General features: G+C 41.5%; 1 protein-coding gene across 4 annotated transcripts; it reads left to right on the top strand.

Annotated features, from left to right (window-relative positions):
• The first annotated feature begins 4,344 nt into the window (after positions 1–4,344).
• On the top strand, positions 4,345–8,530 carry SPIN3 (spindlin family member 3). 4 transcript variants are annotated; one of them, XM_004381512.2, is made up of 2 exons: positions 4,345–4,487; positions 4,823–8,530. In XM_004381512.2, exon 2 carries the CDS (start codon positions 4,825–4,827, stop codon positions 5,599–5,601), a length of 777 nt encoding a protein of 258 aa, XP_004381569.1. In that variant the 5' UTR covers positions 4,345–4,487; positions 4,823–4,824; the 3' UTR covers positions 5,602–8,530. The 4 variants fall into 4 exon arrangements, with proteins under 4 accessions (XP_004381569.1, XP_023591857.1, XP_023591859.1 ...); XM_023736089.1 differs by having other exon boundaries at positions 4,783–8,530; XM_023736091.1 differs by having other exon boundaries at positions 4,345–4,510.
• Positions 8,531–15,669: the final 7,139 nt, after the last annotated feature.

Genomic DNA, 15,669 nt, shown 5'->3' with positions numbered 1-15,669 from the left:
AGACACCCTTTTAGCTCAGTGGTGAAGTTACCTGTGAGATTCACTGTTCAGCCTGGGAGTGGACAGCCCCGTAAAACCAAATGAGACTAACGAGGTACAGGAGTCCAGTGACAAGGGCCAGAAGGCAGAAGGGGACAAGGAAGCTGGTGATAGGGAACCCAAGGTTGAGTAAGGACATTGTTGATGAGTTGTGAGATTGTTAACCATTGTCATAGGGCAACATTTGTAGTAACTGTTAAATGAGAAACTATTTTGTTCTGCAAGCCTTCATCTTAAATGAGAATAACAGCACAATTTGAAGAGCATAGTCAATGTCACTGAACTGTGCATGTAGAAATTTTTGAAATGGTGTATCTTTGGCTATGTGTATTTTCACCAAAAAAAAAGAGGTTGAGAAGTTAGAGGGTTGATATGTTGTGGGGTTGTTAACCAACATCATAAAACATCATGTGTACTTCTGTTTCATGAGAAACTATTTGTTCTGTAAGCCTTCACCTGAAGTACAATAAATAAATAAATTACTTAATTTAAAAAAAAAAAGATTAGCCAATGGTTGATTTTCTGTTCTTCTCCCTCCTCTTTATAAGCTTCATTGTAGCCTACATAGAGCCATTTGTTTTTTTGTTTGTTTGTTTGTTTTTGTTTTTCTTAGAATCAGAATGGTCTCTCTATATGCATATTGACTAACTGCTTGCAATAAACCTTATGCTTCCATTTCTTTGAGTATTGATTAATTTTTTAAAGGTTTTGGTGTCAGAAGTGGGACCCAGAAAGACAATCGCTGAGCACTCATTTTTGATGAGGGAGAAAGTATAGTACCAACGAGGGCCCTTTGTACACAACGTTTCCTCACCAGGCTGGGGAACTTGGTGAATCTCTCCTTTTTTAGTTCCATTTATTTTGGTGTTGAACTCTCTGGGTTTATATTTGAGCAGTTTTGGACACCCTTTCCTTGGTAAGTTACCCTTTGCTCTGTCTATTTGGTGATCTGGATTCCCATTGCTCTGTCTTTTTCTTTCCACTTCAGAGAATTTGTTTGGTGCTTGGGTTTCAGTTTTTGTGGTGAGTTCCCATTAGCATTACGTGAATATTCTCCTTGGACTGGGTCCAATGGAAGTCGAACTGGATCTGATACTGGAAGTCAGACTTGGTCCGACAGAGGCCTCAAGATAGTTTTTGTTTGAATACTTTCCTTGGACTGGGTCCAAGGGAAATTGGACTGGGTCTCATAGCAACCTAAGGTAGTTTTTTTGAAATGGGTTACCCTTACAGAAAAGAGCTTGGAATTGCAATAGCTTCTCTGTGTGTAAAATTTTGCTGAAGATCATTCAAAAGCAGTTGCAGCAGTACATTGACAGGGAACTGCCAGAAATTCAAGCTGGATTCAAAGGAGGACGTGGAACAAGGGATATCATTGCTAATGTCAGATGGATCCTGGCTAAAAGCAGAGAATACCAGAAAGATGTTTACCTGTGTTTTATTGACTATGCAAATGCATACGACTGTGTGGATCATGACAAATTATGGATAACATTGAGAACAATGGGAATTCCAGAACACTTAATTTTCCTCAGGAGGAACCTGTACATAGACCAAGAGGCAGTCGTTCGAACAGAACAATGGGGTACTGCGTGGTTTATAGTCAAGAAAAGTGTGCGTCAGGGTTGTATCCTTTCAAGATAATTATTCAGTCTGTATACTGAGGGAATAGTCCGAGAAGCTGGACTACAGGAAGAAGAATGTGGCATCAGGACTGGAGGAAGACTCATTAGCAACCTGCAATATGCAGATGACACAGCCTTGCTTGCTGAAAGTGAAGAGGGCTTGAAGTACTTATGAGGAAGATCAAAGCCCACAGCCTTCAGTACGGATTACCTCAACATAAAGAAAACAAAAATCCTTACAACTGGACCAATAACTGACATCACAATAAACAGAGAAAAGATTGAAGTTGTAAAGGATTTTGTTTTACTTGGATCCACAATCAATTCATATGGAAGCAGCAGTCGAGAAATCAAAGGATGCATTGCGCTGGGCAAATCTGCTGCGAAAGATCTGTGTAAAGTGTTAGAAAGCAAAGACGTCATTGTAAGGACTAAGGTGTGCCTGACCAAGGTATAGTGTTTTCATTCGCTTCATATGCATGTGAAAGCTGGACAATGAATAAGGAAAATTGAAGAATTGATGCTTTTGAATTACGGTATTGGCGAAGAATAATGAATACACCATGGACTGCCAGAAGAACAAACAAATCTGTCTTAGAAGAAGTACAGGCAGAATGCTTCTTAGAAGCAAGGATGACAAGACTTCCTCTCAGGTACTTTGGACATGTTATCAGTAGGGATCAGTCCCTGGAGAAGGAATTCATGCTTGGTAAAGTAAAGGGTCAGCGAAAAGGAGGAAGACTTTGTCAGCTCTTCATGAGGTTGTTTTAAATTCCATTTCTTTTCTCTTCCAAGAAAAACTGCTTCTTGCGCATATCTTATGAGTTGGGCCTTCAGTAGCTACTTTGAGAAACTCTTTGAAATAAATTGATTCATTTGGAAAGTGCACTGAAAAAAGGATGGATTGTTGATTTTGACTGGTGTAATGAAGTCTCAAAAAGACAATAGTTATTTTAAATTTACTTCTTTAAAAGATTATTTAAAGCGCGATGAAGACAGGGTAATGAAAATGTAGTATTTTTCTACCTCTGGATGGTATTATCAAATAAGATTACAGTATTCCTTCAATAACTTTATTCTGATTGGTTTAGAGTTAAATGAGCACTTTTGTAAGTTGAATATCCCTAAAAGTCCTTAAAATAAAGGAAATTAAAGCTCAAATATTTTCTGTTAAAAAATTATTAGAGAAACTAAACCAGAAACTTTTTTAAAAATTCAAGTTCAGATAATTTAGATAGATCCTTGAAAAAAACTAGACTAGCTTAATGATTTTGGTTTAATAAAAACAACTGTTTTCTGTGAGTTACCATTATTAAGTATAAGCATACATTTTTATTCTAGTTGACTATGCTTTTCCTGTCTTATACAAGTTTGTTGTTGTGTGCCCTCTAGTCGATTCCAACTCATAGGGACCCTATATGACAGAGTAGAATTGCCCCATAGGATTTCCTAGTTTACCTTTTACTAAATATTTAGGATTATGAAACATATAAATGTGTGCTTAAGTAAATCATATTATAATTCTGGCAAACTTTATTTCAACAGTAATTATGTTGTGGTATACAGGCTTGAAAATTATATAATTTCCAAGATCTTTAGGTAACTTTGAAACCTTGAACTGATACTGATTGGAGCTAATTAATGGGTAATCATTGGATAATTAAATCATTTTTAAGATAGAATGCTGAAACACTGATTACTAAGCATAATTTTAAGTTTATATGCTTTTGCTTCCTATACAGAGAGGCTATAACTTTGGATCTATTAATGAATATGTTCACTTTTGCAGCTTTGATCGGTTGTACTGTATGTGTTACTATGAAAAGTTGTGTTATGACAGCTACCGGTCTCCAAAAAAGGCTGGCATGGGACATACAGTTTATAATTATCCACCTCCCCCCGCCTCAGTTTTCTCTTTGAAATATAACTAAATTACTTTTCTTAAAATTTGTATTTGTTAGTGGTTGAGACTATACTGAGGAGGAATCGTTTCAGAGGAACACAACTGTGTACATGCTTCTGTTTTTCAAGGAAAATAATGCTTTTCCTAAAGCAATGTTTGTTTTGTCTCCAAATGCCTTTGTGCTGTTCAAACTTACTGAGGGCGTTAAAGAGTTTGTGTGTGCATTGGGGCAGGAGGGTAACTGTGGACATTAACCATATCAGTCAGAAAAAATTACATAAAAGATTGGGTCAAGATGGCAGAATAAGCACTGGCACATTTCTCTTCGCCCTGCCCCAAATCCCCTTAAATGACAGGAAAGGCAGATTTATATATATAAAGAATAATTCTGTAAGGGCACGGTGAAAAAGGAAAAGGCGAATTCCTGGAAGATGGAAAGCAGATGGGACAGACGCGCTGAGAGACTGGAGATGGAGAAGGGGGTGGAGAGCCTGGGGCCCTAAACTGGGGGAGGGGTGGTAGGCGGTGGGGGAGGGGTGCTGCTGGACGTGGTCGCTCACAGTTTGGGGGAAGGGGCGGGGCCGGGAGCCCAGCAGAGCCTCCCGGCCCAGAGCTCTGGTGGAGGTGGGGGCTGCGGCGGCGCTCAGTGTTTGGCAGGAAGGGGAGGTCTCTCTCCTGGCAGGAAGCTGCGCTACGGAAAGAGGGAGGAGACTGCGGCGGGGCAGCGGCGGGGGGGAGCCCGATGTGGCAGAGGGGCAGCCGCCGAGGACTGCCAGGCGGAGGGCGCGCGAGTGGAGTGCTTCCCTCCTAGACGTGATCCTCGCCTGCGGACCCTCCCCTCCCAAGCAAGTTTTGCAAGAATCCGAGTTGTCGCCACAGGATCACAGCTAAGACAGCAGCGAATTGTCCGATCTGCGCATGTGAGGCCCGCGATTGGGGGTCGGTGGGTAGTTGCGCCCTCCTGGCCTCTATAGTGTTGGTCACAGGGTGGGCTCTGGAGTGCACCCTGTTTCAGCTGTTCTAATCGCGGCTCCTTCCCTGTAGCGTAGTGGGGCATTAGCTGGGGAGGAAGGGTACTTCAGGCAGTCGGCCAGGGTGCCTTGATATCAATCTTTGCTGTGTAGGTCACGGGAGAAAGAGGCGCGGGCGCACGGGATTCACTGGAAAGGAGAAAAAGCTCATTGTGTGATGGATTGTATTTTTTTTTCTTCTTAGTTTCTTTCCTCGCCCCGCCTCACTGCTGTGCTCCTCGCAGGCATGAAGACCCAGTTTGGAAAGGCAGCTTCAGGGCAGCGGTCCAGGACAGGCGCGGGACATGATAGCGTGTCTGTTACCGTGATGAAGAGGAAGGCTACACACAAAAAGCATCGGAGTCGACCCATCTCCCAGCCTCGGAGGAACTTCGTGGGCTGCAGGATTCAGCACGGATGGAAAGACGGAGATGAACCTCTAACACAGTGGAAGGGAACCGTTCTGGATCAGGTACCTGTAAATCCCTCTCTGTATCTCATCAAATATGATGGATTTGACTGTGTTTATGGATTGGAACTTCACAGAGATGAAAGAGTGTCATCACTTGAAGTCCTTCCTAATAGAGTTGCATCATCTAGAATCAGTGATGCACATTTATCGGAAATCATGATTGGCAAAGCAGTGGAACATATTTTTGAAACAGAGGAAGGTTCCAAAAATGAATGGAGAGGGATGGTTTTAGCTCAGGCGCCTGTCATGAGCACATGGTTTTACATTACTTATGAGAAAGATCCTGTATTGTATATGTACCAGCTATTAGATGATTATAAAGATGGTGACCTCCGCATCCTTCAAGATTCCAATCATTCTCCTCCAGCAGAGAGGGAACCTGGAGAAGTCATAGACAGCCTAGTAGGCAAACAGGTGGAATACGCCAAAGATGATGGCTCCAAGAGAACAGGCATGGTTATTCATCAGGTAGAAGCGAAACCCTCTGTGTACTTTATCAAATTTGATGATGATTTCCATATCTATGTCTATGATTTGGTAAAAACATCTTAGATGTCATCGTGAAATTTGCCAAATATATGAAATTATGTGTAAAGTCTACAGGCACAGACAGTCTTGATTACTTTCCAGTTTATAAGGAGAACCATCTTCTCCCTTTTTGCATGTTTTTGCTTGGCAAAAAAATTGGAACTTTCACCCTTTCAGAAGGTTTTGGAAGAAACATTTTGCTCTTCTGTCCACTCTTTTCACTGGTTCCTCCCCATAGGAGGAGGATTGATTTATCTGATTAGTGAGGACGGTAAAGTCTGACATCAAGGGCCCATATTTTTATCTTGGGCACTTGGGCAGTGTTAATAAGTTAAAGGTAGCTGAACACCTCTCACCTCACCCTTTTGGGCACTTGAACTTTCAGCACTCATTGAGCTGTGAAGCTTCCTGATATGTTCCATGTGACTGGCTGGGTGTCTGCAGTCTCATCTCTCTCCCCAGGTGGCTTCAAAATTCTAATTTTGAAGAGGAGTAGGAAGCCCATTTTGATCTTCTGTCCAAGTTATATTCCTAATTCTAACAGTACTAAAAGGCTGAAATTTTGTTCCCTTTCTGATTCTTGTACCTATTACTCAAATGGTTCAGAATCAAAAGGGTAATAATTTTGTATTTTAGTACATACGCACAGGCCGAGAAACCTTACAAAACTGGTAATAGGGCAAGCATTTGGGGACCGAACTCCAAGTGGAAAGATCAAGGTTTCTGGTGTAACTCAAATGGCATTAGTATCTCTTGTTTGCAGTATCTCTGGCTGATGTCTGCATACATGCAGTGGGTTTTAAATGCGTGCTGTGCAGGCAGATTTAGCACAAGTGGACTGTGCCAGCCCAGTGGGATATTAAACCAGGCTCTAGCTAGAATCCTCAGTCACGGCAGAGGCTGGGTTTAGCAAGGGTTGCAGGTATGTCCAGGACCTCAAAATGAAAGAGCAGAAATCTGGAATCAGGCTATGACATAGTTTTCTTTCCTGTACCAAGCGAGACTGTTTGAGGAGTTTTAGATTAGATTTTAGATTTGATTCTTAGGGGACTTCGAAGTCCCAGCATATGAGGTGGGTAAGGCTCCTGCTGGAACTTGGAAAAGCTGAAAACAAGCTTTGCTTTCTTGTAGGGACTGGTAGGATTGGTGTCCCAGCAGGACTGTGGAATGTATGACCTAGAATCAGTACTGGATGATCTGTAGGATTAATGATGTTTCCAGTACTGGCATTAGTAGATAAATCTAATAAATTTTTGTTCATATTATGTTTTGAATCTTTAACTCGTTTTTCAGCTGGCCCTAAGAAACTCATGTGTAGGTAAGGGTGAGACCTACTGCACCTGAAAAGTAAGTAATAGAAGGGACCTTTTTACCTTCCATTATTGAAGGCATTAGTGAAGGTTAATCAAAGCCTAGGAAATAAAGTTTGAAAAATAAGGTTTTTGGAGAGAAGTACCTGACCAAAGCCAATGCTTTCTCATTGGGGTTCTGATAGAAGCTGTATTACCACTAACAGGCAAATAAGACCTTGGACTTCTGCATATTTGAGGCTGAGACTCATGGTAGTATAATCAACCACTTGGGAGATACCTTCCAAATTAGTTTAAGTTCGCAGATCATGGAGTCCAGACTACTGGCAAAAACAGACTGGCATCCTGCTGAGGATGAAATCAAGAAGATACTCTCTTTTCTCCCGTGTTTTCTCTGTCTACTTTTCTTTCTTTTGATGCCACTAAGTCTCTGCTATAATATTTGGCTGACAACAGCAATGTGGGTGTGTATTGTCCTACGTACTATGTCCTGGGAGCATAAATTTATTTGCTATAACAGTTTTAGTGGCTGAGAATTGGTGTGCTATCAAAATTTCCTAATCGACCCTTTGGACTCTGAAAATGTATGACATACAGTTGTGGGTTTAGAGTAATTGAGCTCCTGAAATCCTGAAGGAACTACATCCTTTCAAGAAGAAGAACCCAGGCTTCTGTTGCTGAAGGAACCCCGTATCTGTCCAGACATCTAAGTGAGCTCTCTATGGCTGAAATGAGAAGAACAAGAAATTGGGAAGTGCAGAATTTTGGACTTTTAATTCCTTTAGACTTTAAGAAATTTAATTTGGGGCATTAATTTTTCCTTCAGAGTTTAATAGTTGGAGGGGATTTCATATAGTTTAAATTAAGGCATTTTCATTATGTTGTTGACATTGTATTATTTGGAGTATTTTTATTTTGTTTTTGGGACTCATTATATAATTTTTGTAATCTATGTTGGATAATGTGGCTGGGTGTAATTTTAAATTGGGTATAAAGTAGTAAGGGAATTTTCAGCCTATGGAATAATGTAGCCTCGGAGTTAATTTAATTAGTGTCCTATTCTGACTCATTTCAGAGCCTTCTGGGGGCAAAAGCAGAACTGCTCACTAGCTTTACAGAGGTGGGAGCAGGACTTCCTAAGACACCCAGAATCTTGGGTGTTAACTCTTGTGGCTTAAGGGCACAAAAACTTCCAAGAATATAATGGAATCTAACCTCTGCTTCTCTCCATGTTCCTGACTCAAAGAAAAAGGAGAACTTAGAACTCTCAGAAGTATTTGAAAGAAGGTTTCTGCCCATTTCCCCTTGCCACTCATTCCATCTTCCATGTGGCAGAAGGAGTAACTTGATGAAATTGAGAAAAGGGTTATGATGGATAGGCAGTCTAGGCCCCTCTTGGCTCCTGAGCTCATTGCTCACAGCAAGATATGGGAAATAGTGCAGTTCTTCACTACATGGCTGGGTAAGTGTCTGCTCTGTGGACCCAACTCTCTCTTTGAGGTAGGGAGTCCCAGTGTGAGGTCCAAGCCATGTTCTTCAATCCAGCTCTATCAGCAGTAAAGCTGGTATATAATTTTATTCTTTTTATTTTAATAGATAGATTGTTTTCAGAAAAAAAATAACACCTGCCTATGGAGCCCTGGTGGCACAGTGGTTAAGAGCTCGGCTGCTAATCAAAAGGTTGGCTTTTTGAGTTCACCAGCCATTCCTTGGAAACCCTGTGGGGCAGTTCTACTCTGTCCTAAAGGGTCACTATGAGTCAGAGTCGACTCAATGGCAATGGATTTGGTTTTATGGTAAAAGTCAAACAGTATACTAGGATATGAAGTAAAAGGTAAGTTTCCTCCTCATCCCTAGCCTCAGTCCCCCAGTCTCACTGTCCAAAGGTAACCACTATTACCAGTTATGTATCCTTCCAGAGATGCTCCATGTATTTATTTGCAATCATATAAGTGTGTAAGTACGTGTGTATGTCGATTTTTTTACACAAATGGTAGCATAGTATACATGCTGTTTGGAACTTTACTTTTTTCACTTAACAATATATTAAAGCTGGTATTTTAATCCTTATTTGATTCCTGTGTATATTTTTAATTGGTTCACAATCTGGAAGGGAAGGTAATGTGATTAATTCAAACCTTCAAACCCCAACCCAGTTTAATGAAAATGTAAATGACCCTGCAAACCCACAGTTTCTGCCAGCCAAATTTCTCTGAATAGTAGAATGTGAAATGTATGTGAACATGATATATTTTGTGGGAGGAACTCTTTGAGGAAGGCCAGTATATTTTTATTGAGGGAAATTAAAAGGAAAATCAACTATAAGTTGAAGTTGTGGGAAGAGTTAAGGTAATATAATCAGTAATCTAAAACTGAACAATCATTTTTTCTATTCAGACTTGCACTCACGTGTTCTACTGCAACATGCAAATTTATGCTGATAGTTTAATTTGCCTTTTCTAAGTGAATGCTTTCCTGCATGTCACAAGAAACCCACTGCAAACAGGTTTAAGTAGTTACTAAACATCATTGATTAATATAACTAAAAATAATCAGAGGTCATGTGGACTTGAGGCACAATTTGATTAGAGCTTAGGCTTAGTGTCTGTGATTCTTTAGGATTTTCCCTGTGTGTGTCAGTTTCATCCTAAGGCTGCCTTTATTGATAGTAGTAAAATCAGACCAGTAGTTCTAGTCCAGAGAAAGATAGCTTATGCCCTGCCATGCATTCTGAACTGGTTTAGGTCATATACCCACACCTGGACCGTTGAAGTCCCATGGATGAAATCGATTGATTGGCTTACCCTGGGGCATTTGTTCCATCTCTGAACACTAGAGAATATCTCTCTAGAATTAATATTCCTACTAATATCAAGGGCTTTTGGTAAATGAAAAGTGAATGCCATGAACGAATAGCAAAATGGCTATTATAAATTCCTCCTTTGCAGGGCTTCGAACCAGTTCTAAAAGATTCAGTCATACCTGACGGAAATGAGCAGCATAAGCGTTGCATAGCAATCAGATCTCTTGGCGTTGAATTTTGACCCAAGTAGGAAACAGGCAGCTTTGCCCCCCTCAAAGATGGCAGCTGATGGAGGCTGATGGCGGCCGATCACGCCGCTTTGAATGTGTGTCGCTCTCCACAGTCCTGCCAATAACCCAATCTCCTGCATCAGGAAACTTTCAGGAGCCTGATGCGGGAGATTGGATTATTAGCAGGATTGTGGAAAGCCACAGACATTCAAAGCTGCTCGACCGCCTGCCATCTTTGAGTGAGACGGTGCTGTTTCCTAACCCAGAGAACTCCAAACTCCTTGCCATCAAGTCAATTCAAGTCACAGCGACTTTATAGGACAGAGTAGATCTGTCCCATAGGGTTTCCAAGGCTGTAATCTTTACAGAAGCAGACTGCCACAACTTTCTCCCATAGCGTGGCTGGTAAGTTGGAACCACTGACTTTTTAATTAGCAGCACTTAACCTCTGTGCCATGGATCAAAATCCGACATGCAAGAGATTTGGTTGCTATGCAACACATATGCTGCCCTTTTTTACCTGGGCGATGACTGAACAGTTTAGAACCAGTTTGAAACGCTGCTCCTTTGGGTACCTAACATCCATGGATACCTTCCTTCCCACACATTCACTTTAAAAAAATGCTCACACCTGTATGTAATAAATTTATGTCCCTAAAGGGAGAAAACCTAATTTCTTACTCAATTACTGCATTTAATATTAACTTCAGGATCTGCAATTGATAATGCAGTCATCTTCAGATCCATCTTACGAGAGGTCTATTCACCTATAGTTAAATTATAAACTGCCCCACACCCCGACACACCCAGTATACACTGGTGGAGATATAACCAGAGAACTATAATAACTGCCATTTGGAAAAGGGAGGAAATACGAAACAATACACAGTAGTCTCTGGTCCAAAGCAGATATCGTGCCCTGTTAGACAAGGAAGCCCTGCCCTGGCAGTGGAGTGAGTCCTCTGGTCAGCCAGCCTCTTTATTCTCTGAGAGGGTCTCCCTTGAGGGCATTATCTGGGGTGGATGCCCTTTCTGGGGGCTGTACAGCTTTACCATTGTACCTTATCTTATGCCATTTCTTGTACCTGAGGATTGCTCTGGGGGTGGAACAATCATAGTTCTTGCTGGTCGTGTTTGGGGTTTCTTTAGTACAGTGAGTCTCAAACTTCAGCATGTATCAGAATCACTTGGAAAACTTGTTAAAATACAGGTTGCTGAGCCCCACTGACAAAGATTCTGACTCAGTAGTTAACAAGTCCCCACATAAGACTGATACTGCTGGTCATGGGACCCCCCACATTGAGAATCACTGACTTGTAGGTGGCAATTGAATGAGGGCAGATCCATTATTTCCTAAACTTACCTGATGATAAAATTTGCCTGGAGTACTTGTTAAAATATGATTTCTGAGCCCCACCCTAGATTTAATGAATCAAAATTTCCTGGGGAAGGACCTGGGAAGCTGTATTAGATAGGCCAGTGATTTTTATTATTCAAGAATGATTGGGAAACACTATTCTAGGGGATTAGACTTTTCTCACCCCGATCTTATCTTCTGTCATGTCTCATCTCCTTGCCCTTGCCCTCACTAAGTTTAGTTTGCAGAGAAGAATTTGGCTTTTCCAGTCCTACAAGATTTCAGATTACTCAGCTCTCTTTCCAACAGGGCTTTGAACCGATTCTAAACTGTTCAGTCTTGACCGATGGGAACAAGACAGGGCTTTGATCCAGTCTGAAGTGGTTCGATCATGGCCAACAGAAACAAGGGCAGCACACATACATACAGGCCTGCCTATAATCCAATGTCCCACATCAGGATCCTGAAATTTTCAGGTGGAGAGCAACATACATTCAAAATGGCATGGTTGGCCACTATCAGCCACAATCAGCTGCCATCTTTGAGCAGGGCAACGCTGCCTGTTTCCTACTTGGGTGAAAATTGGACACACAAGAGATTTGGTTGCTACACAACACATATGCTGCCCTTGTTTCCGTCGGCCATAAATGAACTGCTTGAAACCAGTTGGAAGCCCTGCCTTGTTTCCATTAGCCATAACTGAACAATTTAGAACCAATTTGAAGCCCCGCTTTTGACTAAGATTTCAGGCTACCAGTAACTAAGCTAACAAAGCTCTATTTTCTTACTGAGTTTACTGTTTTCAGAGCCCTGTTGGCACTGTGGTTAAGAGCTCGCCTGCTAACCAGAATTTCGGCAGTTCGGATCCACCACCTTATCCTGGAAACCCCATGGGGGAGTTCTACCCTGTCCTATAGGGTTGCTGTGAGTCAGAATCAAGTCAACTGCAATGGGTTTGATTTTGGTTACTGTTTTCAGATAGGCCAGTTTCAAAGCTGGAGATGGTATGCTTGGCCTTGGTCTAAGAATCCTAGATCTAAGGGCCACATACTCCATAAGGGAGCATAGACTAGGTGAAAGACACAATAAGTCAGCAGAATGGGCATTAATTTCAGGCTCCACTAACTCTTTGAATTTAGATGAGTGACTTAATCTTTCTAAGACTATTTTTCATCTTGATAATGGGAGTAATCCTTATTTTACTTTATTCTGTTGAGAAACTATATCCTTAGTACATAACATGGTACAGCACAGTAACTTAATGATGAATTCCCTTTAGCCTGAAAGAGGATAGAACCCATGTCCTTTTGGTTGCTCTTTATATACTATCTAGGATTTAACAGCACTCCAGTGGACATTAAACTAGTGAATATAATTCCACAAATTCTGTTATTACTGAAATATGATTTTTAAATAATTGTTTAGGTATACATAGTCTCTTCTTTCCCTTCTAAGAACTGAAAGTGATTTCCCACTCTCTTCATAACATTCCTGGGTGGTTAGGAAGATAAGGTGTTACCTTGTTTTGTAGACTCAATCATTCATTCACTCAACTACTATGGGCCAAAGAAAGGTCTATCTGAGTTGATATTTGATCGGATAGCGGAATGATGAAAAGAAGTAAGCCTGTACAATGATATGGGGGAGTGTTATAGAGAGGAAAACAAGTTGAAAGATTGGGATAGCAGAAGTCACTTATCCATGGTTATTAACTAATGTGTTTAACACTGAAACTTACAGCTTATTATTCTTTATTGTTTTGTAGAGGAAACACACTATGTCTCTGCTGTTCTCTGGGGTTTTTTTGTTGTTGTTTAGATAAAAGGACACTACAGACAACCTATTTGTGTGCTTTTTCAATTGTTATCCTGATTCTGGGGAGTAAATGAAGGTGTTAAGGGGTCATTGATTAAATAAAAATAGGGCAGATTTCGTCCCCTTCCCCAAATCCATGAAAAAGGAATTCAACATAGAGTAGAGTTAAAGTTGAAGACCATAGGTAATGTAATGAACAAATATGTCCATTTTTGTGGTTATAGTTTCAAGCACACGCTACAATACATTTGTACCATTTAGTTTATGTCATTCATCTCTGAAGGGTGATGAAATGGCAATCAGCATTTGTTGAACACATAGTATGTGCCAGGAACATTTTAATCTTCACAGGATACTGGGAGCTAAGTCTTACTACCTCTATTTTTACAGACACAGAAATCAGGCTTGGAGATAAAAAGGAAACCAAGGTCACATAGTTGTTGAAAGTGCTGGAGATAGGGACGAGGGGCCAAGATGGTGGAGTAGTCAGATGCTACCGGTGGACCCTCTTACAACAACAACCCAAAAAACAAGTGATTCAATTATATATGGCAATCTGGGAGCCCTGAACATCAAAGGCAGAGTTGAGGAACTGGACTGAGTGGCAAGGGGAGGGAGAGACAGTTCGGAAGCAGCGAGGAGTTGCCAGACCTGACCTGGCAACAGCCTGAGCTGTTCACGCCTGATCAGCTCGAAGGAGAGTGGTGAGGCAGGCAAGCAGCCACGCACGGGAGGCATGTTTTCTGCACTGGGAGAGACCCAGCCGCTGAGAGTCTACACAGCCACCCAGAACCAGTGAGAAGCATCCCTCCATCTGGCAAAAGATAAGTAATTGAGTACGGCCTACGGTGAGGATCAAAAACACCCCCCTTAGGGAAAAACCTCTCTCCCATTTACCTCCCTGCTCCCTACTCTGCGCTGGGTCCCAGACCAGCTTCAGAAATTGATGAGTCCCCTGGGTCAGAGGTAGGATCTGTCACACACCTGGAGCCACTCTCCCTGCCTTAGAGAGTGAACAAATTAACAAACAGGAAAAAATAAACTGACGGCTCCCCTAAGCCAGGAACCCAGGGTAGTCACAGCTCCTTTCCTTAGGTACAGGCATAAGGGATCCATGGACCTTGAGTGCCTTTCCCCCTGCACAAACTTGTGTACGCTCATCTCAGCAGCGTAGGCCCTCATTACCCCAGTTATATAACAGAACCCTAACATCAACTGTTCCAGTGGTGAAGTGGCAGATTCTTGACATTTAACACTGCTCTGCCCATTAAGCAGGGTCTTCACCTACCCACATCAGGGACGTGAGGTCTGATGGATCCACCCACGCCACCTAGCCACCTGAAATAGGGGCCCATGAATAAGAGATGCCCCCCAGTCCTTACAGCCAACAGCATTAGGTGCTGACAGTCTGGCTGCAAAACACCTCCACCTACATGCTTTAGGGAACAGGGACACGCGATCCTCCTGGACACTCGAGGGCAGTGGTCAAACCCCTGCCTTGCTCAGAGTGTGTCCCCCTGCTGCAGCCAGATGCTTGTTCTTACATCGATCATCCATGCCTGTCTAGGACTGTAAGTGAGAGCCTACACCACACACTTGGTGGCTATCTACCTGGGCACCTGAGCTGAATCCATACAGGAGGAGTGAGCAGACTAGTGAGCTCACATACCTAGTAACAGATCTAACCACCTGGAGACAGGACATTAGAGCATCAAAGGTGCCAATAATCAAACTAGCTCATACGAGCAGCCTACTTGGGCATATCAACACTAAACAAGAAGCTAAGACACAGTAAACAAAATAAATAAATATAATAACATATTGATGGCTTGCAGACAACAGTCAATATCAAATCACATAAAGAGGAAATCCATGATGCCTTCAGCAAGCTCCAAAAATAATCTAGGAATATTCCAGAGGAGGAAACTTGCATGGAATTACCAGAAGCAGAACACAAAGAATTAATATACAGAACTTTCCAAGAAATTAGGAAGGAAATTAAACAAAATACAGAACACGCAATAGAGGAAATTAAAAAGATTAGAGAAGAGCATAATGACAAATTTAACAGGCCACAAGAATCCATAGAGAGACAGCAATCAGAAATCCAGAAAATTAACAGTAAAATTTCAGAATTAGACAACTCAATAGAAAGTCATAGGAGCAGAATTGAGGCAATGGAAGTCAGAATTAGTGAGATTGAAGTTAAAGCACTTGACACCAACTTATTTGAGGAAAAATCAGATAAAAGATTTTAAAAAATGAAGAAAGCCTAAGAATTATGTGGGACTCTACAATAGGAATAACCTACGAGTGATTGGAGTACAAGAACGGGGGGGATAACAGAAAATACAAAGATAATTGTTGAAGATTTGTTGGCAGAAAACTTCCCTGATATCTTGAAAGATGACAAGTTATCTATCCAAGATGCTCATCGAACCCCACATGAAGTAGATCCCAGAAGAAAGTCACCAAGACATATTATAATCAAACTTCCCAAAACCAAAGATAAAAAGAGAATTTTAAGAGCAGCTAGGGATAAACGAAAAGTCATCTACAAAACAGAGTCAATAAGAA

This window comes from Trichechus manatus, unplaced genomic scaffold (genome assembly GCF_000243295.1).
Source record: "Trichechus manatus latirostris isolate Lorelei unplaced genomic scaffold, TriManLat1.0 scaffold00086, whole genome shotgun sequence".
NCBI classification, from domain to species: Eukaryota; Metazoa; Chordata; class Mammalia; order Sirenia; family Trichechidae; genus Trichechus; species Trichechus manatus.
Note: the sequence above shows the minus strand (reverse complement) of the source record. Positions and strands in the feature narration are given on the sequence as shown.